Below are 26,820 nucleotides of genomic sequence, written 5' to 3'. Positions count from 1 at the left end.
GTAAACACTTAGTCTTTTGTAACGTATATGCTTAATACTTAAGAAGTGAATGCAGTTAAATACACACTGAACTGCTGAGGAGGATGAGTCAGACTAACAGCCATTTAGCCCAGTGTCCTGCTTCAAGCAGTAGCTAATACTTAAGGACATAGCAAAAGATGATCTTTCCGCATGTAATGGATTCATATTGCTCAGCAGACTTAATGTCAGAGCAGAGAAAATCCTTCCGCTCTTCTTTATGGATAATACTATCACAAAAGGTTTGATTGCTAAATGCTTTTAATTAAATATTGTAAAGCAGAAAGGATGACCAACAGTTTTATTGAACAAAATTAAAAAGTTGTGGGAGTCAGCTTCAAATACCTATTTGTCTGACCAGCTCTCCACTGACATGAGGGGAGTTGTAGAAAAAGGATCATAAATTGTGTCTCATGGAAATAATTACCTTCCTTTTTACCAAACAAAACCATTAAGTAGAAATATGAATATTAAATTAAGACTTGTTAAAGACAAAAAACCTCATTTTATAAATGAACTTGGAGAATATAATATTAAACAATACTAATATGCAGAGAAATTAGAATTAAAATCAATAATCAAAGAGAAACAGCAAGCACCAGTAAATAAATATTTTGAGGAAATAGGTAAAATAGAGATAAAAGGCACAGTTTCATTTTCTAAGAACATGCTTTTAGGCTGAAGACCTATTTTCACCAATTTGGTAAAGTTAACAGAAACATGAAAGTTTTGCGATACCAAAAGTATAGTCCTTCCAGAAATTATTTTAAAAGACAACAAAAAAACCCACACCCAAATGCGTTCTGATGCAACAGCTTTTTGAAGCACAGTTTATTATTAATTCTCATATGACCTGAGACCAGTATATTTGTATTGAAAGATCACATAGTTACAAGCAATACTGGTAATAATTTATTGAAAAGCTAAATTCCAGGACTGCATACAATTTTATAATTTTTTGATCTCCTAATATATGAAATTTTTAGGACCTTCACTATAATGCAACCTGCACAGCCTTTTAAGTACTCAGAAATACCATTTAAGGAGCTATGAAAGATCAAATCTGATGCAATATTAATCTATATTTCTCTCTATAGATTATATGAATTAAGTATATTATTTTGAACATTTATAAATTGCAAATTATGCAACTAACATTTGACTTTTTCTTGGATTGCAAGTATATATATGTGTGTTTAAATATGCACGTACGTAGTCAAATTCCTGTATGCAGTCTTGACTAAGAGTAGACAACAGGTGGCTAGAACAGTGTTAGTCTTTTTATTCAATCTCAAGTGCAAAACATATATCTTGAGACAGGAAATTTCTCATCTCAGCAGTACAACAAGCAATCTTTTCTAATAATAAAGATGAACTATCAAAGACTGAGGTGTCAAAAGACCTACTGGAACAAATTAGTAATTAAAAGAAAAAAAAACAAAAAAAACACAAAAACAAAGCACACAAAACCTATCCTGATGGTATGCATCAAAGTTTTGAAAGAACTTCATTTCTAGCAACAATACATGACCATTTGTAAACTGCCCCCACAACAAGCAAAAACTTACCAACGATGACTAATTAAAAAAAATAAGTACTCCATCAGAAAGAAGAACAGAAATTTCTTATTTGCCTAGCTATTTTTGTGGGTGCAACAGAAGCAACAGAAGCAACAGAAGAAAAGCTAAGTAATTTTTTGGACCTATGCTCACAGGCAGAGAGCTTGGGTTGGGGCCTCCTTAGATATACAACTCCAACTGTGGGTAGAAAAGCTTAAGGAATGTCTGACTTCTTGCTTGAGGTGATCTTAGTACTGTAGGACAGAGGTGCAAATACAATGTCTGTTTTCAGAACGAGTTCCAAGAGACACCTGAAAAGTACAGAGATGTAAACCTGAGACATAACAAGACTGTAGAAATTAGAATCAAGAATAGATTCAGCTGGCACATGGATAAAAATGATATCCACAAAGCAGCATGGTTTTTCTAAGGGAAAGTCCTGCATTACAAGCCTACCAATAGAAATCCAGTTTATGTAGGGTATTTGCACTTCCAAAGGGCATTTGAGGAAGTGGCTCATGGAAAGTTCTTACAGAGACTTTTATCTCTGTCATAAAAAGACAGGCTTTTGACGGATGTTTCCTTAAAATATAGTTAACTGATAGTAAAAGTAAATGGTCAGTTCTTCCAGAAGACAGAAGTCATTAATGGACTAAAGAAGGCAAGCAGTGAGATGACAAAGCTTGCTGAAGATACTAGGTTCCACAGAGCCGCAATGAGGACAACCACCTGTGAAGCATAATAAAGGTCCTACAAAACTGAGTAAGCAGTAAAATGGCAGATTAAATAAACTGTATTTTCTATGAAAAGAATGAAAAGGCATCAGACAAAGCTAGTAAAACTAAAGTGAACAAAAGAAAATACTTCATTGGAATGTCCTTGCCAGAAAACATTCAGAATACTAAAATTGTACATGAGTTTAAGAGGAAAAATAGACAGTAATGGATGAAAAAATCTGTCACAAGTTACTTACTATAAATAGATTGGATTTAGGAAGTCTCTGGGCCACAAACTGTTAGAGTGTAGGAAAGCATTCTGAAGAAGTATCACTTACGTGATACTCAGTTAAATGGATCTTTATTATGACTCTGTACAGCTGCTCTCATATTCTTATAATCTAGGGATTACAAACAGAGACTCTTATATCCTATGTGAAATGTTTGAGAATTAGATAAAAGGATTAATCAAACATTTGGATAATACTGACAGAGTAGGGTCTATTACTGAAAAAGCTTGCAATGAGTTGTGGCCAAGGAAGCAGGAAGAACAAAGAGTAAAATACAGCACCAATTTTCATCTCGGCAGTAAGTTAACAGGGAAGGTGACCCAGGTTTCTGCAGTGGATGCCTTTTTGCTTAATATATTCAAGAAAGATCTGAAATAGAGGACATGGTTTAGTGGTGGACTTGGCAGTGATAGGTTAACAGTTGGACTCAATGATCTTAAGGGTCTTTTCCAACCTTAATGATTCTATGATTCTATGATTCTCTAATAGGAATGATCTTGAATTAAAAAAAAAATGTCAATAACACACTTTTAGCAGAAATGGAATCAAGTACAGGGAAAGTTGTGTTGTATTTGTAAACTACTTGTTGGTTAGTGGGTTATTAGGGTTGCAAAAAATAGTGGTTTGTTTCTTTTTTAAATACAAAGCAGTATTTGTATTTGAGAATTTGAACAAATCATGAGACTTGAAAGGTTTAAAATCATTAACATTGATTTAGCACAGGGATTTTTGCCATTAATGTGAATTTCTGCTTGTTATTCTTTCTGCAAAATGAAGCTAGGATGCACAAGGAATAGAATTGAGGGTATTAGAATCTAATTAAACAAATCACTGGCCTGATCCCATCTAGTTACTGCACCACAAAACACACACAAACAAAATAAACACATGATAAGAAACACAGAGGAGAGTGCGTACAAAGGCAACAGAAATCATCAGAAGAGTGAAAATACCACAAGAGAATATAAACTGAAATGGATAACACTGAACAGTTCAGAAAGGAGAAGTGTGACAGAGATTTAATGCCTGATTTTGAAGCACAGAAAGTACAAAAGTTTCACTTCCCCCTTCCTCATGAAAGAAGGATTAGATAGTATTTAAGAAACAAAAAAAATCACCTGTCCTGTGAAACCCAAAATTACAGAATGAAACTGTCCACAATCTCACTGAGTTCAGTAATTTAAGTTTTTTAAAAATTATTCTATAATATCAATAACAAGAATTAAAGCTATATTTTTCTTAGTAGAATGGACATGTTTCATAGATGAGCTACTCTCATAACTTGTTCAGATTAGACCTTCCTGAAGCCTTCATATAGCAAATGTATCTTACTTCGCACATATTTCCAAAATATGTGTTTCCAGACATAGTTAGAGGACCAACACTGGATTAGACTATCTACCTAATTCAGATCATTCAGTGTTCTGTCACCAACAGAAAAGCAAGTGCTGTTGAGCAGTTAGCCATGGAAAAAAACTTCTGCCATCTGTGACAAAAAACCTCAGATGTGTCTGCAACTCAGTGCTTACTGCTAGGAAAATAGGATGAAAGGTGGATCACAAATTCCAGAAGGCTACCCCAGCTGCAGTAGTACCCCAAGCACTCAGGAGACAAGTCACACTGACTGAAGCAAGATGAAAGTTATGCTGTAAGCAAAAAGAAATATTTTGAAATACTGGGTGTCAGAGTGTAAATCCCATATCCTAAAATTAGGTCATTGATAAAGAAAATTGAAAAAGCAAATGTACTTTGCTTCAAATTCACTTTTTACCTACACTCCTATCTAGCTTGGCATCTTAGACAAGCCTCTTCCAAAACTTACCATTACAGTCCAGCTGAAGTAATCTTCTTCCACTTTATTTTCTTATGCAATTAAAATTAGAGTATGTCTGATGTATTATTATAGTTAACAACAAAATCACACAGATTTTGTCCTGATAGGAGGCAGAGCTATCAGAAAAACCTGTTGATTTAAGAGGTTTTATTAGTGTGTAACCAGTTATTTGGAGGAAAAAAAAAAAAAAGAAAAACCAAAAACCAAAGACACACCAAAAGAGAAAAAAAAATCCCTCAGATCTGGCCACTGCTCATAAACTGAGGGTGCGATATCAGGACCCAACAAAACTGGACTGCCCTGAGGATAGTTTCTTCTGCTTCAGAGGACTCAAATCTGACATAAACAGAAGCTCGGCTTGCCCATACTATGCTAATACAGGATGGGTTTGGACTATGTATTTACATTACTAATTTCATTCCTTAAAATAATTTTTCCTATGAACTTACACCATGATTATTTACTTTATTCTTTAATCTCACAAATTCTGTGATAAAAAGTATATTTTGAAAAAGTGTCTAAGGAATTTTCTTTATTGAATTTATTCTTTCATATATGTTCAAAATTACAAAAGGAAGCTATTGCAAATGAAAGCTACTGCAGTTAGAGCTCTCATGTATGATTTTCCAAGAACTATAATATTCCATTGCTAGATTCTCAATCAGTTTTTGCAAAATGAAATAAAATCACAATTCTTCAAAATTTTATGGTCTTACAAAAAAGGGTTTCTAGTCTTTGAAGGCTATGCCACAGTTTTATCAGTTTGTCTTGTATTTTGTGCAGCTGCTTTTTCTTCAATTATAGATGAAGACCATTCGGTTCCAGTGTTTAAATATGTTGGAGATCATTTCTCCACTATTGTTTGGATAGAAACTTCTTTCCTCTGCACCGTGGCTTTGGGATTAGAAATCCTACTGTGACAATATGGCACCATTTCCTGAAATACTGAATGAATCAAAGCATTCATGCAACTTGTCATCAGTAATAACTATTAATTTGTAGTTTCCTTTCATAGCGCTGGTTTGGGAAGGCTAAAAAGAATCCATTATTTATTTGTTTTATTTGGTAATTGTATGACCACCGCAGTCTGATCTCATATCTAAAGGAAGGACTATGATTTTTAAATAATCCCCAAAATTATGAGTTGGAAATAATGCACTTACAATTTCAGATTGCTAAATACTCCATGTTTTCATATTAAAAAAATCTACACATATATTTGAAACATGAAAAGAAAACTGCTTACACAACAGTGAGATAACAGGTAAAATATATCTCTAAGGAGGCAGTGCTTGTATTTCTGTCCTGCCCATTCCTGATATTTATTGTTCTGTCTTCCTAAGTAGTTTTATTTTATGGAATACTGGAAAAAGAATTTCAAAATAACAACAATAAAAACTTATTTACTTTAAAATACTCTATGTTTAAATCTCTATTTTATATTTAAATAATTATAATGAGATCTAACTATTAAAACCATAAAACAACTCCATATGCAACATTTTAATCCAAAAGAAGACAAAGATTTTTATAATTTCACAAAGACTTGCTAGATTCTCTCAAATGGCAGATATATAAAAGAGAATAAGCTGTTAGTTCCTGTAGTAACATAAATTTAAAAGAATTCTTCAGCTGCAAACCTACTAAATTAGAGAATGCACAGGTATTTAAAAATTCATTTGTCTATTTCTATCATTACAAATGATACGGCATATTCAATTCTATTCCAGTCAGAAAGGATGTGACCTTCTATCTCACATCTTGAGCAAGTATACCATTTTGGGGGACAATGGGTAAAGGGCACTGGGTAATGACATGCCACTACCTTCTGTTTCTCCTGTCATATTACAGGTAGGACTTCGAACAATGTATATTCTTAAAAATGCCTGCCAGACAAAGACCTAAATGTCAACTAGATTGAAGAATGTCTTCATGAATTTTGATGGGATGAAGCACGCACATCTCCACTACCTCTGCAGTTAGTTGAGTCTCAAGATGCACAGAAGCAGATATTTAGGCATCAAAACATTTTAGCAGGAAATTATTTTAGCTGTTAGCAAGTACGGTTAGCGAGTACATTACCAAGTAATTAACTCTGATATAAGTAAGTCTGTAGAAAGAAATAATAGAAGATACAGTAGCCATACTATTTATAAGAATTTCATTGCATTTTAGTGGTTTTACATTGGGCAAGCTTTATCAGGTCCTGATAAATGCCCATTAGGAGCTGGAGCACATGAGGAATGTTGTACCTGATGCTATTCAAGGCCATCTTATGAATTAACTCAAAGGAGTGTAATTTGTGACTTTCAAGACTGGTCTGTGATGAAAACTAAAGCAAGGGGAGTGGGAATGATCAGAAGATTCAGTTCAAAAATCACACTGCTGGATCTAATCTAAAATGCTAATGTAGTTGCACCTTTTAGGTAAGCATAAACTTACAAGATCTAAATATATAATATATATAAATAGGTACAGTATCAGCAGTAGTTAGGCATCTGAGTGGATAGTGGAAATTGTGAGGTGGAAGGGAACAAGTTATAGGAACAGAATTTGATCTAGTCCATTAGAAAGAAATGCAAGCAAGTTGGGCATACATTCTTAATAATTCATATAGTCACTTAAACTAAAATGTCCTCTGACTCTTACTCCCAGAAATCACAATTCTCTTGAGTAATTATGAACATTTTTGAGAGAAAAGTCTTTGCAATTTTTTGATTCTAGTAAAGAAGCTGGTGATATGTCATAACCCTGAACATACTGTTCTAACTCAATTACTCAGTTTACCTCATTGGACTTTCTCTCAACTTCCAATTCATAAGTTTCTTCATTGCAAACCAGCTGCTTATCCAAAATACTACCCGTTTAGACGTCTCTTTTCAGAGCTTACCATCATTAACAGAAAGGACTTAAACACAAAGAAAAAACAACAAAAAAAGCAACCCCCCAAACCTGCCTTCCCCCAACTCCCCTTCCCATTTTATTTAAGGGAACATTGTCTGGTTTCTGGCATCTCTAATGAATACATCCTCTCAGGGACCAAAGCAAAGGCAACTGATATAAAATATTCATCCCATACTCTAGATTGGAGGGAAAAAGGAAAAAAAAAAAAAAAAAAAAAGCAAACCTGCCACACATAATACTATTTAGTGAGCTAGTGTAAAGTGCCAGTGTAGGGCAAGAGAGAAATACAGACTCAATATCTAGGTGTGCAATCACAGAGTTGATTATGCGGAGATGAGATTGTTAATGTTCACCCTTTCTGTCCCCTTCTACCTATTCATATTCAATTAATTTTATTCTTACAGAACTATAGCTTCTAAGAATAAATGTAACTCATGAATAAAACAAGATATAGTAGTACATTGTAAGATACTAGACAATAATCCTCTACCTTCTGCAAACCAAAATTGTTGCAAGTAAAATTAATTTTACTGGAAAAGAATCCTGTAAATGAAGGAAACAACTACTTGAGCTGTGCAAATTATTTCGAGTTCTGCAAATTATTTCAAGTTCAGATCTAAAAAGCTTCCTTTTCCACTCAGCTATGGTTCAAGGTTTGCTATATTAACAAATTCTAAAACTTGTTTATACTAAAAATTTCTCTTGCCCCTTTCAACAGCTGGAATGTGGAAATCCTAGGTCTTAATAACTACCATACAACAAAGTGGTAAGATCTGTCTACCTTAGTCTACTAGACCTGAATATCGAGAGTGCACAAGTGCACTCATGCCATACCACTATAGAGCTTAATACATATGAACAGCCAAAGGAAAGTTATGGACAGAGAAAACCAGCAAGTCACATTATACAGATTTACTTCCAATATGCTTATTCACTCCATCCGTCAATCCTCAACAATATCAGCTCCATTTCCAATACACACGGTTGTTGGTTTAACTTTTACCTTTCTTCTCTCCCTTTTTGATGAATAATTTTGATGAATGATCATACTTTGTATTACCTGGTTTTGGTGGTGGGCAGGAACCATGCAATATAAAATTTGTTGCAAGAAATACATGCAGCTCTGTTAAAGCTAACAGAAAAATAATAAATATAACCAATTCTGTAATAATACAGAAGTGCATATATATATATGTTATTCTTAAGTTTTTGGTTGGTTCTGCTGTTCATGCTATATGAAAACTGTATGTTCTCCCAGAAGCATCAAATAGCAACAGCTGTTTTATGTTATGCATTATAGATCCCTCACATTTTAAGACTGTAAAGAACAACATTATTAAGTAAATTTGTCTTGACCCAAAACTCATAAGTAATTCTAATTCCTTGCTTGCGGTGTTTTTTTTCTGTTACAGTAGGCATGATTAATTTTCAAAAGAATGTAGGAAATATTCATTTCCTTTATGCATTTAGCTTTAAATAATCACAGAATTATTTCATTTTAATATTTTTCAATATTAAATAACAAAAATAAAAGTAAAGCTATATGCCAAAAATCAACTACTGTAAGAACACACCAAATAAAAAGTGCGTAGTTTCATGTGACATAAGACCTTTAAAGAGAACAATTTATTTTTTTTTTTTCTTTTTTTCAACTCAGCTTGCATTTTCTTGTTTTTAAAACTGACAGAACTGGAAATAATATGCATCCCCTAATATGAAAGAAAAACATTTCATAATATTGGCTTAATTTTTGATACACCATTAAATTCACTTCCAATAATGTACTGTTACCTTTGTAGTTAACCTTGAAACCAATTGAGCCCACACTTTCATCCGTTTGAAGGTGCAACCACATCTGACTGCTCATGCTCACAATTAAGTCTGGTACAAAGCTTCCAGTTAACCTACAGATAGAAAGAAAATCTGTAAAGTTATTAAGTAACTAGATTTTTTTTTTTCTTTTTGTAAGGAATCTAAATAACTATTAAGTATTTTTTATGGCTTTTGTTTTTAAATTCATTGCATTAAGCTGACACTAAATTAGTTATCTACTGGTTGGTTAGCCGATACAGCTCTCAAGGTTCCAATGACTGCAGATTTGACAGCACTCTATAAAAGCAAAAAACTACTGTTTGTGTTGTACTGAAATATTTCATCTCACTTCCAGTTCCTGGTCCAGAAAGACATGCATGTCTCCTAATCCTGAATCTTATCTGACAGTCCTGTGTGCATGACTTAGATGATACATGCAGGCATATCAAATAGCACTATAAGCCCATAATGAGGCACTATATTTTATTCTTCTGAAAAAGTATTTCTCTGCTATACAATTACCCACTTTGGAATACATGCACTGCATATTTAAAAGGAAGTTGTTATTCTTAAATAGCTATACTCTTATGAAGGTCCATACCTTGCCTGCACTCTCTCAATTCCCCTCAACACCTTTACCACAACAACGGAAGAATGTGCCTGACAGACTCAGCTGATGTTCATTCCTTCATTAACAAAAATACCAGGTGTCAGAAATTTAAAACCTCCTAATGTTACAGGTTGTCAATTAATTAGAAAGAACTGAACCTGGTATTTCTTTTTTTTTTTTCACTTTTCATATTGTTTGCAAAAATTTGAAAGTCAATGCAATTGTAAATGTTCATTCTATTTGCTGAACAAAATATTGTGATAACAAAAAGGGAATGTGAAAACTGCAATTTTATGTTATGTGCATTTTTTTCCAAAAACTTTGTATCAAATTTGGTAAGAGTTTATCAGCTAAAACAGAATAGTGGAAAGTACCAAAACATTTTCCATTCTTGTAAAATGGATCACAAGCACATGACTGTATAAGAGTGAAAACTCTTAGTTTGTTTTTCTTCAGTTCTAACCATTCTTTAAAGCTAGCTGAAACTTCAAACGGACTATTTCAAATATATTTTGAAGTTAATTTTAGTTCTCCCCTCTGGTCTTTTTTAGCTTGTTTCTGTATGAAATACTCTGCTGTGGGAGAAATTCATGTCTATTTCCCGCATCTGTGTTCACAGATGGAGCTACTACAAAGACTTGCCAGAATTGAACGAGTAAATGCCTGGTCAAAATAAAGTACTAACTGCTCATTCCTGCACTAAGGGAAAGTGTCTTCAGTAAATTCAGTCTTTGCCAAATTAATAGATTAAGAGGATGTTCCTCAGAAACAACACTGATGTAATGGGTAAGAGAGTTTTGTAATTGTTGCTGGTGACTGGCAGTACATTTTGGGAATATTAAAGCCATTGGGAATATTAATCTCTTTGTTGTCAGAGAGAATAATTCCTATGACAAACAGCCATCAAAATTTTTATCATTTGTGTTTTCTGAAGTCAATTATAAATACTTTTTTTTAAATGCATACAGTTTTCAGAAAGATATTTTTCAATTAAATAGTACATGGGGAAAATATACCACTTGAAAATGCATTTTTGAAAATAAGAATCAATCAACAGAACACAAAAATCACTTGTTACTCTTTTTTAAGTGCTTAGGGATCCCTGTACAATATTTGGGAAGACTTTGGGGCCACATGTGAAAGAAGCTATTTAAGACAATAATGAAATTCTGCAGTTCTGAATTATCCTTTCTTTCCTCCTGGGGCTTATGCGACTTCCTCTACTCTGGATTCATTACTTAGATTTCTCTTCTGGAAGTAGGCTCTTACACCTTCCCTTTCAAAAGCTGAGCAGCGAACACTGTCAACAGCAGAAATGGATAGATGTGATTACGATGCCTCCCTTTTTATTAAATAAATATGATTTATTAAATTAAATTTATTATTTATTAAGTATATTAACAGCAGGGTGTTTTCCACCTCTTCCTCTAGGACTGCAGAACTACCCCTCCCACATACTAGTGACATACATTCCCCCTGAGAGAGTACACTGAAGACTAAGTTAGAGGATATTCAGAATATTGTGACACCCTCTTTTATCTGCTGAAAACAATCTGTAATATGGGAGATTGGATACATGTATAACCAACACAGCAAGCATACTAAAAGAGTAATAATGAGTTTCATGCCTTGTGCACGGGATTTTCCAAATGTGTATTATAGAAACCAGTGCCCAGATGAGTATTACATTATGAGTCACCTACAGCAACTGTCAGACCAAGCTGCTGAAAGCACATGGCCAAACATCCTGAAAAAGTGCTGTGACTGATGTATGAAGGAGGACCCACCATTTCTTTTCCTTCTTCTCCTCTATCCCTTGGTAATAAAACTTAACACTGCTCCATCTTGCAAAGATCTTAGTACCATGGGAAACCACTATGAATGCCTTCATATTAGTTATCTTGTCAAACACACAAAAATGTACTGCATTCAGATTTAAGTTCACTTAGGTGCTAGGCTCACTAACCTGGAGCAGTCTATCATGTTGCTGGGTGTATGCATATAGGCACAAAATTATAGGCACCCAGGGAAACCTAATGGCGAGTACTGAAATGGCTTTGGAGTTTAGCTACTTCTGTGATTAACACCAGCATAACAGGAATTATGAGGATGCCAATTCTCAATTTAGGAAGCATAATTCTATCTAAATACCACTTAAATTCAGTTTTTGGTTCTGAACCTTCCTATCTATCAGTGCCCAGTAAAACTAGTAGATTAGACACTTAGATAGGTTTCCTGATTAGCTTTGATAAATTGGAAGATAAATGTTTTCACATCATTTACACATAAACCAGACATATTCAAACCAATGTTCTTCAGCAATTTGCTGGAGGAAAGATAATTATTTTAAAATTTAAAATCCAAAATTAAAACAGACAATAGCAGATTTATTTGCTATGCATTATAACTTAGACAAAGTCTGCATGGCTCACAAGAGAAAAGATTTAGAAGTTTCTTACAGTACTCAATTATATTCCATCTTCCATGTAATTTTTAAAAATATTTTAATCCTAATAACTTTGACATTGATAGTTCTGATCACAGAATAATCAGTGATCATTCCACTGGTAAACAAAAATAATATGTGTGTCTGATTATATAATGTTATTTAATATTAAAACCCCACAATTTAATTGGAGGACTTCTTGCTTTTTCAGGATCACCACAGTAATAATTCTTTAAAATTATTTATCTGGTTATTTACAGAACAGATTCTCTTACCATATGTTAACACTTGGCAATTCTAATTAACTTATTTAGTAAAGAAAAAGACTCAGAATTCCTTTATATTCATGACAAATTTAATCCTTTAATTTCATAATTTCTCCTCAACATAGGTCTCATCATCAGACATACTTTTATAAGATACTAACATCTTTAATGAAATAAAATCTGGACAGAGTGCCTTATTACATTACTCAGAATTTTAAATATCATTGTACTGTGCCTCAATGTCTTACTGTAATTCAGGTACCAATGAAAAACAAGTTAAATGTTAATAAGACCTGGTGAATTGGTACTTAATAAATGTTCTTTCAACATGAGAGGATAGTCAACATAGTTTAGGAATCTAAGAACATCTGAAATTGAATTCCAGCATTATCAGAAATATATTTTGAAGGCTTGGTACTGTTACTGTTTATAAAATAGAAATTACAGTACTTCCCCACTTCTCAAAACTAGTATTGGTAACAATTAGCACATCTACAATCCACTGAAGAAACTTTGCATTATCCTAATGTAATTACACCTGAAATAACTGACTGAATCCTGGTCGCCTCGTTGATAAGGGACGGAATAATTACAAAAACATTTAAAAATAGGAGGTCAGATAGTCTATCCTTTGAAGGATAAATCCAAAGTGGAATTCATGATGAAAATCTGCAAATCTTGAAAGAATTGTATGTCCTGGTTTCAGCTGGGATAGAGTTAATTTTCTTCCTAATAGCTGGTATAGTGCTGTGTTTTGGATTTAGGATGAGAATAATGTTGATATAACACACTGGTGTTTTACTTGTTGCCAAGTAGTGCTTACACTAGTCAAGGACTTTTCAGCTTCCCATGCTCTGCCTAGTGCACAAGAAGCTGGGAGGGAGCACAGCCAGGGGGGCTGACCCAGACTGGCCAAAGGACTATTCCATACCATATGGCATGATGTTCAATATATAAACTGGGGGGAGTTGGCTGGGGGCTAGTGACTGCTGCTTGGAGACTGGTTGCGTATTAGTTGGTGGGTGGTGAGCAATTGCATCATGCATCACTTCCTTTGTATATTCTATTATTATTATTTTACTTTATTTCAATTATTAAACTGTTCTTAACTCAACCCATGAGTTTTCTCACTTTTATTCTTCTGATTCTCTCCCCCACCCCACTGGGTGGGGAACGAGTGGTTGTGTGGTGCTTAGTTGCTGGCCAGGGTTAAACCACAACACTGTATTTTCTGCTAAATGTTTTGAAATTAATAATATTAATGAGATTATATTAGGAAAGAAAAAAAGCTAAACATTGGTTTTTGGGGTATTAACACCAAACAAATTCTTTATATCATTCTTGTGATGAATAATGGAAAGCTACAATATATAAAAATAGTATGCTTACATTTCTATTAATTATAATGTAGGGAATATAATTCCAAGGAATCCTAATTTTGCTGTTCTTTTGGGTTTTGATTAAATGCATTTTTTACTAAACATTTATTGCATCTGCTTTAGTTCTATCTGGGTTTTAAATTTCTAACTCATTTGAACTAATGATAACATAACGTACTTAACTGAGAGGCCAGTTTATTTAAAAATAATAATTAAATATTATTTGACCTTTTCCAAGAATCTTTTCTAAACAGTGGACAATCCCTTATGGGTAAAATATGGTTTCTAAGCAATAAATAACATTTTTGTTATTTTTTTCATAAAACTGAGTCAGATTTGAAAAAAAATAAATATGATGTATTTTAAGGGGCCTTCATTTCTCCTACAAAACAATGAATTATTTACTCAGAATGGAACTGGAGCTTCATAAAATGACAGACTACAAGTAACACCTAATTACAATGTTCTGCATATTTTAAAATGACTGGGGAATAAACAGAATCATTGGATTATACTGCTGTCTTCAAAATTTTACAAATTAAGGAATACAATTCTGAATTTGTCTTCTTGAGGCTGTTATTATTATAAGACAACTTATCATCACAAGTTAAGTATCTGAGAAATACGGATTCTGAAGTTAATCAATGGTTTTTACGTATATATCTCTCTCTCTGTATATATCCGGGCTCACACATTCCAGAAGAAAGCTAATGGATGATAAAAATCTTATTTAATACTCAGTGCTGTCTGATTTGTAATCATATGTGGTTTAGGTAATATCCTACTCAGATTTTCTCTGCAGTAATTTTCTTCACTATACTAACTCATTTTTTGAGTTACCTACAATAAATAAGCACTTAAAGGTCAAGATCCTATAGTACATCTTTTGTCATCCTAAACTTGCTAGGAGGTTGTAAAAATTTATGTATATGTCATCCATTTATCTATTTTCAATTATGTTCTTACACTCTTCCAGTTTGAGAACTCACATATAAAGGGAGCACAATAACCCCTAAATATTTACATGTCTACATGTGAATGTACAGACTATGTCTCTTAAAATTTCTGATTTCATTTTTTTTTCTTTTCTGCTGTCTAGCTCTTCTCTTTCTGACTTCAGAACAGTAAACATATAACCATGTATTTAAACTGTCACCTTCAGTAATTTTAGAAGCTCAGTAAGATTAGTTTTTGTTGAGATTTACCTGATTCTAATCACTGTTTACTCTCATCAAAAAACACATTAATGATATTCTGTAATGCATACAAATTGTAAATGCAAAAAACTTACACTTGAAGCACAGTCTTAGGATCACCCACTTCTCCTCCATCACCAATTGTCAGTGTGTCATAGCCAATCTCCAGATCAAATTCTTCAAAATTTATCTGAATAACCTAGGAAATAAAATAAATAAATATATTTTTGAAATAAAGAAACGTACCTGAGAGATGAGTACATAAATAAGCTTTTCAGCAGTGTAAATATTTTCCAATTAATAATTACATGTAACTTCAGCATATTTTACAATAAATTATTGTAATTAACCCAACAGGTTTGGTTCATGAAATATGAATTATAATAACTTTAAGGTATCATCAGTCTTCTGACCTCCTCAAAGTACCATTATTTCACTTTATTAATATAGTTGTTACATGTTTAATACAGCTCTGAATAAATACATTACATTTTGGTTAAGGTATACTCAAAGGGCAGCAAAACTAATTGCACTTCATGCAATACAATTGTCTTCAAATAACAACTGAGTAATTGTACTGCACTGAGTAAATGCAGTGAAAGTAAATAACATAATTTACTCCTGACGTCTATAATCTGGCTCAAGTAGGATAAAGTTGGATCAAAGGTAAAAGTCATTTTCCTATTTCATGAACCTGAGTAAAATACAACAATCAGAAACATGGGCATTTTTTATGTCTTGCAATTTAAATCGCAGTATACATATTTAATGCTGAAAGATCAAAAATTCAGCTCCATTTTAAGATTACAATGAATTTTTCACTTAGAGCAAAATTCAACCATATTATTAGAAAAGCAAATAAAGCATATTGTTTTGACCCATGTATTAATCATGCTAACTCTCTCTTTATGAAAATAATAGAAGTTCCTCACATTTTCATACAGATAAAAATGACGGTATACTTATGCACAGGAATTTTTAATAGTTGTGTCTGTAATAAATGGTCTTTAATTATTGTTATAATTGAGAACTGAGAGCGTTCGTGTTCAAAGCTGTGGATATTGTGATGGCTTAATATCACGTCCTTGAAAGCTCATATTACTTTGTTACACTGGTGTTCTAGTAATTGTTTGAAGAAGGACATGTTTCTCTAAAAAAAGCCACTACAAGCAAGTTGGAGAAACTTATGTATGTTCCAAGGATTATAATTTGTTCCGAAGGGAGAAACACTTTTCTTTACAAGTGTAAACTGGAACATATGTACACTGAGGAACAGCCAGTTTGGCATATTCACATATACAAACCTGTGTGTGCGTGCATGTATATGTGTGCACGTATGTGTGCATTATACCCCAGGGAATACAGTCAAGTACAGAGAGTTAAGAGGGTCCAGATGGCGAGGACATGGAAAATTGTGTAGGCAAGTAGCTGATTTGCTCTAATTGTCTGAGTAAAGCAGACAAAACCACACATAAATTTTCTTAATCTTCTTAGTGTAAAAAAAAATATTCTCGATAGTTTGTGTTGTTCTAGCCACAAAATTCGTAAGCCTGTACATAAGAATTTAAACCAAAATTCATAACTAGATTTAAGGCTGACATGTATTTCATTCACTATTTAAAAAAAAAAAAAAAAAAAAAAAAAGAAAAGCATCTTCATTTTTGGTCCACATATAAATTATATGCAATTAGACAGACAGCTACATCAGAACAGGACAAATGGTCCACAATAAAACATGGGATTTTCTGGGCAAATAATATTAGTATTGAATTCAAGATGAAAGTATATTTCACTTATTAACAGTAAAATACATTTTGCAATAATATCAATACTTCAGTGCTACGGCATAGAAAACATAAATATTATATTCATAACAACAAGAAATGCCAGATGTTAGGAAAAATTGCATAATTAGTTCATCCACCTAAATCCTAATCCTGTTTTCCATTAAACGCAAGAAAAAATCTAATCTTATTATCATATATTTCTTGGTAAGTGAAACAGTAATAATTTTTTAAAAATTAATATCCTTCTAGATATTTTATATCAGTTGAGTACCGTCAAATTGATACAAAACATCTGTCTTGTAGTTAAAGTACTTGTCTTTATAAGCAGTGTCAGAAAGTTAAAACAGCTTTTATTTAGCACAATCAATAATACCCCATGCTATGTGTATTTCATTGCAGAGGAGAGGATAGAGGTTAAGGAAAAGATAAGTTCCTTTACAAGTGTTTCAAGATACATTTTTTTTAATTAGAGATCACCAGAAAGAAAATACATACCTTTACCCATATGATTAAGGTTCAAAATATTTTCTTAATTTCACTGGAGAAATGTAAGGTATTTTTCATAATTTTTTAACAATGCTTACAAATAAAAAAGTAAGAGAACTCCATGAAAAATATCTGACTCCTTAGGGGATATTGTGGAACATGAAAAAATAACTAAACTTGATTTTTTTGTTCAAATCATAGGCCTCAGCTTGAATCTTTCCACTAGTCTCTGGTGAATCCCCAAAATACTGATGATTCTGTTGTGAACTATCAGGTTATTGGCTACTCTGATGTAATATCTCATTCTTCTGCAACTGAAATTCTTTTCTGAGATAAAGAAAGCTTTTTTATTTCTAATCAAGATAGATGTACATGCAAAAAAAGTTTATTATTTGGTTTCCCTGCATTATCATTTTTCAGAGAAGCATGTTTTATTAAAGATTTCTGGCCCACTCTATAACTCACCTAAAACTGTTATAATGGGAAAGGTATGACTTTGAAGAGTGTACTTGTATAAAGCCACAGATGCATAGATAGTCTACATCTGTCTTGTATCATATTCTGTGAAACAGTCACATTTTTAAGACAAGAAGTAGCAATGAAGTAGTTACTAACTTTCATGATTTAAGAATATATTAAAAAATAAATCATTATATTATAGTAACTGGCTAAATTTGGAATGTTAACATGATAATCTTATTAATCTTATTCAGTTGTTATTACCACGATTTCTTCTTAAAAGTTTCTGGATCAATTGAAAATTAGAAAATGCTGCAAATTTGTACAAAACTACCAGTAATAAAACAAAACCAGAAACAGTAACCACCAAATGGGATCATATTTTATGTATAGGAAAAAGTTAAATATTATTGCTTGAGCCAGTAAATCATTTTGTGTACCATGCATACCTCTGCTGGAAGAGGGTTAGCAAGAAACTGTATGTAACCTACTAATGAATAACCCATTTCAACTTAGGTTTAACATACCACATTTGAGCTGATTTACAGTACAAACTTTGGATTTGGCAAAGTAAACTTGCCATCTATTTGGCAAATATGCTTGTCGACTGAAACTTGAAGACATTTAATTTTAAGGGAATTTGCACAAATGGAGCAAGAGTAACATATAGGAGCAGCAGAGCTGTCAATATACAACATGTGAGAGGCAGTAAACTCATTTACTACATATGTAGTACACAAGCATTTATGTGTTGTAACTGTGAAAAACAACTGTGTATATTTTTTGGAAATTCATTCTGTCGTTTATCTTTGACATGCAAAGTACACAATGTACAATAAAAAATGTACTTGAAATCTTTGCAAATATGCCTGAATGGCAAGAAAGTAAGTACTCTTAGTGATAAGATATATTTTCAGAATCCTTGTTTTACAGTGTCAGATTTAGTTTGATCAGACCCAAAGATGGCTGGATTTGGCAGTGCTCATCATATTGATTAGTCCCTTTAGAATACTGAAAAGGCATTTTGATGATATCAGCATTTAAAGCTGAGCAAGCTGGAACCTTTCAAAGTAAAACCTGAGATTTAGGTAAGATGAGTAAATAACTTAAAACTTTGTAATAAACTTGCCAAAAATTCTGCTTTTACCAGTCATCTAACATTTTGTCTTTTTTTATTTTTCTGAAAAAGCTGTAAATGGCAGACCAAAAGTAGGTGGCATCCTTGAATCAGTTTAACATTAGAGTAAAACCTCAAGGTAATTCTACATTTTAGTCTGCTATTGTTTGTAAGAATAAACACTTCAGGGAAAACAGCTGATTTATTACTGTATTCTACCTATTTTTAAACCAGATTAACATTACTAAATTGTGCTATTGATCTGCTTAGTAGATGCACAGTAATCAGAAGCACAGGGACAGGTATTCTTGATCTGTAATTTCAAGTAAAGTCTTTTTTCCAGTTTCCTGGAGTAAGATATAAACATCATTAATATAAATGAGATACGATCCATTGTTTTTATTGATCCATATAAACAGTGATCATGTTTAAAATGTATTTATGTATTTATTGTATTTATGCTCCACCTCACAATCTCATTTAAAACTGAAAAAAAAAAAAAAAGTGTGGAGGGACCACAAAATATTTTCAAAGATCAGGTAAACTTTCAGGGAACAATACAATGAACAAAAATATTTCACCAATTATTTGCCTGAACTACAAGATTCTGGATAGGAGGATGATACTATCAAAAGTGAGTTCTGGAAGGCAGGCACAAGAGGGAAATTTCAAAGATGCAAAATTCCAGCTGAGACAGCTTATAATTGCCAAATTAAATTAAATTTATAAACCCAGAACCTAATAAACAAAAAAAGATGGTAGTACTAATGATTATTATCCAAGCTACACAGAAAAAAAAAGTACTATTTGAAAAATAACTTTCTGAAAATTATGATGGTGTACTTTGGTCTCTAATAATTTTGCAAAGACTTTTCTAAAGGAAGAAGCGGGAGCAGAGATCTAATTTCTAACAAATTTCAGTAGACGTACCTCCTTTCTGTGCCTTGGAATATATCCTTTGGAATCCACTCCTTGGGCAAAACCGAGTCTGTTATCCAGCTCAGAAGTAACACAGGAGAAGACTTTATTGAAAAGTTAATGGCTAACTTGAGAACTTCCTACAACTCTCCAGAGAGAGAGCACACTTAGGAGGATGTGCTGCAGACAGCAATCTTTTCAGACAATTGTTCAATATGACTATGTGCCTAGCTCCTGATGGAACTAGCTCCCCAAAGTTTTCCCAAGGAAAGTGATGTTCTAGGTGAAGTACTGAACTTTTTAAAATTTCAAAACATATAAAGCAGAACAGCGTGTAACAGAAGCAAGTATATGTGCTTCAGAACTGCTTTTGAAGGGGAAGTCTAAAGATTTAAAGTTGTATGCATTTCCATATGTGCATCTGTTATCCTAAAGCTTCCAATGCAAATGTAACTAAAAATATTTTCGGATGTATAGTAATGTTTTCACTCCATAAAATTTGATATTTTACCGGTAAAATAATGATGAAGTTTCTAAAGATGTTATGAAGCTTTTCTCCTAAGAAGAGTACTTAAAAAATTAGGCTAAGATATAGCTAAAATGAGCTATATCTTAGATAATATTAATAGTAAGGAACAAATTTGAATTAAAATATCCTGCCAAGAAAGCAATATTATTGCATACTATTTTGCTGTACATTGCACATAATTCAATAATTCAAAATATCGAAGAACTTCTAGCAGCTGTGTAGCATAACAATAGTTTAATTGTCTCTTTGGTAGTCACCTATTACATGAACAACACACAACTAAAATGGAACAGCTTAAATATTAAGCACTTCTGTCCTTTCAAATCTAATTTAAGCTTTGAGTATCAAAGGGGATAAGAAAAGGGGGGGAGGAGGAAGAAAAGGAGAGAGAAAACTTGGAGTTTTATAGAACATTACAGAAAAAAGCAGGTGACACACAAAACTGTAAGACAATTCCAGGATATAAATACTCAGTAGCTGAACTGGAAAGTTCTTTCTAAATTGTTGAGCCCGTTTGTTGGCAATAGGATTCATCATACTTAACTGTAGACATCTACAGTGCAAACACCTACATTTGGTGTAGGCTTCTTCATAACCAGTGAAAAAGCATGTCTAGAGTGCAATCTATTTCATCGAAAGGTAGATAGCACACACTAGATCAACCACAGTTTAGAAGTACCTATTTCTCGTCCTTGACTATGAAGTGAGACTAGGCATTTATATATGGATGTCTACACTGTGGGCATCTAAAATGGAATTCACTCACATAAATATATTTAAGTAGTACCATCTGAGATGCTGTAAAGTGGCCAAAAGATCCATACAAACCTGGCAGATACAGGATCTTCAGGTGAACTGTGCTCTCTTGGGAAGGCAGCTGAAGACAAGATGGGGTTATCCCAGAATATTATATGTCAATGGTTGCCAGCAATCTCAATCCTATGGATAGCAGATGAATTCTGCTTTGCAGAGTCATTGGTAAACACATCATGTAATTTCTTTCCTGCAGTTCTTTAAAAAGGGTTTCTGTTTTGTTCCGGTTTGTTGGGTTTTTTTTTTGTTTTTTTTTTAACTCCAGTACTAATGCTAAATGTCAATTTTCCATAGAGGCTAATCCTACAATCAGTTATTTATAAAGGTCATTTAGAATTATTTACTTTGGGGCCACAATAATTGAAAAAATATGTATAGTCCTTCCCTATCCTGAGAACAAATACTATTGGAAAGTCTTAAAATGGAAGGATAGCATGTTAAAATAACATGAAGAGATTATATTTTTATTTTTCATGTTATTGTTTTTTGTTTGCATAGAAGTACAACCTGTATTGTGTTGGCTTGCATTCACAAGAAGAGTTTCTCAGATTGATTGAGAGGAATACAGTCTCAACATTTAATCAACATATGCATCCCCACTAAAGAGAAATATTCTACAAAAAAGAAATTATCTTGTAAATAAGGCCTTCTGCAAAGAAACAAAAATAAATAACACCCACATAAATTACATAACATTCACAAAGGGAAATAAAGGAGTGTAAATAAATCATTAACGAAAGACATTGGCTTTTACTTAAGTTCTTGTGTTTATCACATTCCCAACAACACAAATTATTATATAACATTTATCTCATGAAACAGAATATTGTGTTGTGGGTTTGGTTTTTTTTTTTTACCTCTAGGCAATTATTTCAGATTGGATTTTGCCATATTTTCTCATATCAAATATCTTAACCTTTGCAAATGCTGTCTCACTATACCTCTAAAAATTACTAGTGGTTGTACAAAAAATTAAGTTAATTTCACTCATTTTTATTAAGCTACTAGAAAAGAAGATATTTTTTTTTTTATCTAGACACCGAAGGAAATGACTGGCTAGTAGCTAACTTTAACATGGTGTGGGAATGGCATTTGTACCTAGAAGATAAGAGAGGTAAGGTTGACTTGGAAATTCTGGCCACCTGTCTAGTGCCAGAACATCTATTATTGATCTACAAAGAAATCTATTTCTGCAAACATTATCTTTCAAAAAAACACAGTATGAATGGTCCAAACATATTGCAACAGCAAGAAATCCACCTCACTGAAACATATCCACAAGATATCTACTTTCATCAGTTTTCATTGTTAACTCTAGAAAAAAAACACCTATAGACTGCTGATAATGTCATGCCCACTCTTTGCTCATCAATCAAACGGAATTCTCTGATTGCCTTCTTCACAGGTAGAAGTGAAACTAGGAAAGGAGAAGAAACTACATCCTGTTTATGTCTGTGTGTCCTCATATGCCCTCAGGATGGTTAATTGCTTTTGTGCTGAGGATATCTGACTACGTCCCAGTAAGTAAATGATGTGCATTTATATCTGATGGTATAAGCTAATGAAATGCTTCTGTCTGATTGATAGGCTTTACCTGCATAATTTTCCATAGAATCACAGGTCCCTCCATCAAAATAATTGTGTTATTTTATATTCAATTATAGAAGAATACTTTCAGTAAGAAAATGTATTGAATCCATCATTTATTGTAAGACTGAGGTATAATTTTATTTAAATTATTTATACTGAGGTATAATTTTATTTAACATTAATAGTACCATAGAGCAGCTAATCCTGGAAACCATATCGAGGAACATTAAGAACAAAAAAATCATCAGGAGTAGTCAGCACAGCTTCACCAAGGGGAAGTCATGGTTGATCAACTTTAATAAACTTCTATGATTAAATGACTAGCTTAGTAGATGAGAGGAGAGCAGTGGATACTGTCTACCTGGACTTCACATAGGCCTTTCACATTGTCTCCCATAGTATATTCATAGACAAACTGTTGGTGTATGGGCTGGGTGAACAGATAGTGATGTGGATTGAAAACTAGATGAAAGTCTGGGCCCAGAGCATGGTGATCAGCAGCACAGCAAAGTCTAGTTGGAGGCCAGTAACTGGTGGTGTATCCCAGGGGTCAATACTGGGACCAGTCCTGTTTACCATCTTCATTGGTGATCTCAGTGATGGGGCAGAGTGTACCCTCTGCAAGTTTGCCACAACACTAAACCAGGAGAAGAGGCTGATATGCCAGAGGGTCATGCTGCCATCCAGAGGGACGTCAACAGGCTGGAGAAATAGAACAACAGCAACCTCATGGAGTTCAACAAGAGGAATTGCAAAGTCCAGCACCTGGGCAGGAACAACCCCATGCACCAGTATATGCTGAGAGCCACCAAGCTGGGAAGCAGCTTTGCAGAACCCTACCTGTGGGTCCTGGTGGACACCAGATTGCACATGAGCCAACAATGTGCCCTTTCTGCAAAGAAGGTGAATGGTATCCTCAGCTTCATTAGAAAAAGTATTGACATCAGGTTGAGGGAGGTGATCCTTACCATCTGCTCAGTACTCGCCAGTACAAGAGAGTCTTGATTAAGGGACTCAAGACGTCTCCTGTGAGGAAAGATTGAGAGAGCTGGGACTGTTCAGCCTAGAGAACAGAAGGCTCACAAAAGATCTTATCAATGTATAGAAATACCTGAAGGGAGGGTGCAAAGAGGATGGAGCCAGGCTCTTTTCACTGACAGGACAGGACCAGAGGCAATGGGCACAGGAGGTTCTGTCTGAACATCAGGAAACAGTTTTTTACTGTGAGTGTGACCGAGCATTGGCACAGGTTGCCCAGAGCAGTTATGGAGTCCCCCTCCTTGGAGATATCAAAAAGCTATCTGCACATCGTCCTGGGCAACCATCTCTAGGTGGCCCTGCTTGAGTAGGGGGTTGGACAAGAGGTCCCTTCCAACCTCAACCATTCTGTTATTCTGTGAAAATTAAATCAACAGAAAATTAGGCGTACGCTCAAAAATTATCACTTGCTACCTTTGCAGCTAGTGCTTTTCTACAGATAAGTAAGTTATTTGGAGATAAATTAATCTCGCCTATTTTGGACATTCCTCTTAGGATAAATAATTAATCAGTATATTAGGGTTTGTACCTCTAGTGAAACTAATATCTCTTCATTCACTGGCATGAGAGTTTAAAATAGTCTACCAACTTTGGCAATTAACCTTCTGTTGACTGAAGTTAGACGATACTGATCTACATAAAGTTTCTCTCTTCCATAAAATTGTCCCTCCATGTCTTCTTTACTGCAGTTGTGAAAAAGACAGGAATGATTATTGAGAATAATGTGCTCATTATTTCCTATTACCTCTAGCCGAACACAACTCCTTGCCTGGGCAGCATTTGATATAATAGCATGAGGAATAAATGAAAGGAATTGTAGATTTTAGAGAAAGGTGAAAGAAGATGCAATTGATTACAACTTATGGGCTATAGAAATACATGGTTATGTGGTTAAAAAGAAATATATATCCATATTAGGAAGTTGGACATAGCTAACCTAAGATCACTTTTGTTTTCTCAGGCTGCCAAAATTCAGAATGGCAACAAGGCCAGCTGTAAACATAAAGGAGAAAACAGTTTTGAAATATCTCTAAACATTAATATTCAACAAAAAGTTGTATACCAGGGATCAAAATGCTAATAAATTGGAGTTTACAAAAGCCAATAAAACAGGTTTGGTTTGTGGGTTTTTTTTTAAAAAGACATGCATAAATATTTAATTAAGCATCAAATCTTTAAAATGTATATAGATAAGTACTTTATAAATATAAGTAGTAATCATAGAATTATAGAATGGTTTGGGTTGGAAGGGACCTTTAATGATGATCTAGTACCACCCTCCCTGCCATGGGCAGGAACATCTTTCATTAGATGAGGTTTTCAAAAGCCTGTCCAACCTGACCTTGAACACTTCCAATGATGTGGCATCTACAACTTCTCTGGGCAACCTGTCCTCACTACCCTCATCATAAAAAATGTCTTCCTTATATCCGATCTTAATCTACCCTCTTTCAGTTTAAAACCATTACCCTTTGTCCTTTCACTAAAGGCCCTGGTAAAAAGTCTTTCTCCACCGTTCTTATAATCCTTCTTTATATGATGAAAGTTTGAAATAAGGTCTCCCTGGAGCCTTCTCTTCTCCAGGCTGATCAACCCCAACTCTCTCAGCCTTTCTTCACAGCAGAGGTGTTCCATCCCTCTGACCATTTTTGTGGCCCTCCTCTGGACCCACCCTAAGAGGAGCATTGACATCTGTGGGCTTCCTCACAAAAGTGTGTAAATAACTGATGAAGTTTAAGACTAGTTCCAAAACACAATATAAATGGATTGCCCAACTTTGAAGATGTGATCCATAAAATCATAGTTAGACACCACTTAACCCCTAAGGTATTTATACTCACAACATAGGTCAGGTTTTCACCTGTATATTCACCAGATGTACCAAGGCTATGAGGCAATATATGAGAAATATATTTGGAATTCATTTTCTCAGTAACATCATTTTTACAGTGGCAATGCACAGTACCTGCCCTTTCAGCTGATCAGACAACTGTTAATATTCCAAACTCTCAAGTCTGATTCCTCCTGTCTAATCTAGTCTTTTGAATATATTTCATATGTCTTAGAAAAACATTATCCAAAGTTACTTTTAGAAAATTATGCATGAATGTCACTCCCCGATAAGCCTAAGTTTGAACAGCAATAAGAGCTACAAACATTCTAGTCTTTTTCTTTCTCTAATAGAGGGATTTGTACTTTCTATTAATAGGAAGGTTTTTTCCAAGATTTGTTATACTTGGAATTCATTTCCTCACTGATTTTTAGTGGTATTTGAGCACTTAATGCTATGTTTCTTTGATAACATCGATCTTAAGGTTGAAAGGTTTTTATAGCAATTTAGTTAAGCTTCTGATGTTATGAAGAAGGAGAAATATATTTCATTAATAACATCATCCCAGTAAATAATAAATAAAAAGAGCTGAGACTAAAAGATCACACAGCAATGTTAGCAGCAAAAGCATATTAGAGTAAGACTCAAATCTAAGAATATTTCTAAAGAAAACAAAAGTAATCTTAAAACATTGTATTTAAATTAACTTCAAATACATAATGTTCCATGAGTTCCATTTTCTACTTTTTCAAAAGCTGTTTTTGTAGTAAAACCCATCAGTCCATTTTACTACTTTCCAAGGAGATGTGTTAGGAAAACCCTGGAAATTTTTGTGCCTTTTTGCCCTAAAGACATTTTTTTTTTTTTTTTTTCCCACAGATAGGGAGAAAATGGTGCTCCAGATAGCCTAAAAAAGTATGACTTGCCAAGACCATTATAAACAAATAGCAATACGTATAAGCAGGAAAAAATCAACCAATCTATAAAATAACAATGAAAAAATCATGATCATGCTTCCCTCATAAAACTAAGTTCACTATGAGAGCTGAAAAAAAAAAACCAATTATTGTTCTTAAATAGCAAGATGACTGCAATCGTAGGAAGGGGCTGAGGACTTCTAATTAACTTGCCCCTGCTTCTGTCTTTCCATTCAGTAGTTAGACAAAAGGGACATCCTTGCATGCAGCACAGAAGTCTGCTCTTTTTCATCCCACTGAAGGTA

The 26,820-nt window shown here is 33.7% G+C and overlaps 1 protein-coding gene across 1 annotated transcript in view; it reads right to left on the bottom strand.

Moving 5' to 3' along the window:
- CSMD3 (CUB and Sushi multiple domains 3) overlaps nt 1–26,820 on the bottom strand; it is a gene marked incomplete at both ends in the record, with an annotated part of 751,074 nt that overhangs the window by 362,470 nt on the left and 361,784 nt on the right. The window contains 2 exons of the mRNA XM_082307341.1: nt 9,113–9,225; nt 15,126–15,229. Of these exons, the coding sequence (XP_082163467.1) occupies nt 9,113–9,225; nt 15,126–15,229 (217 nt within the window). The remainder of the gene's footprint in view (nt 1–9,112; nt 9,226–15,125; nt 15,230–26,820) is intronic.

This window comes from Platalea leucorodia, assembly GCF_965183815.1.
Source record: "Platalea leucorodia genome assembly, chromosome: 1".
NCBI lineage: Eukaryota > Metazoa > Chordata > Aves > Pelecaniformes > Threskiornithidae > Platalea > Platalea leucorodia.
This window is presented reverse-complemented; position numbering and strand designations above follow the sequence as displayed.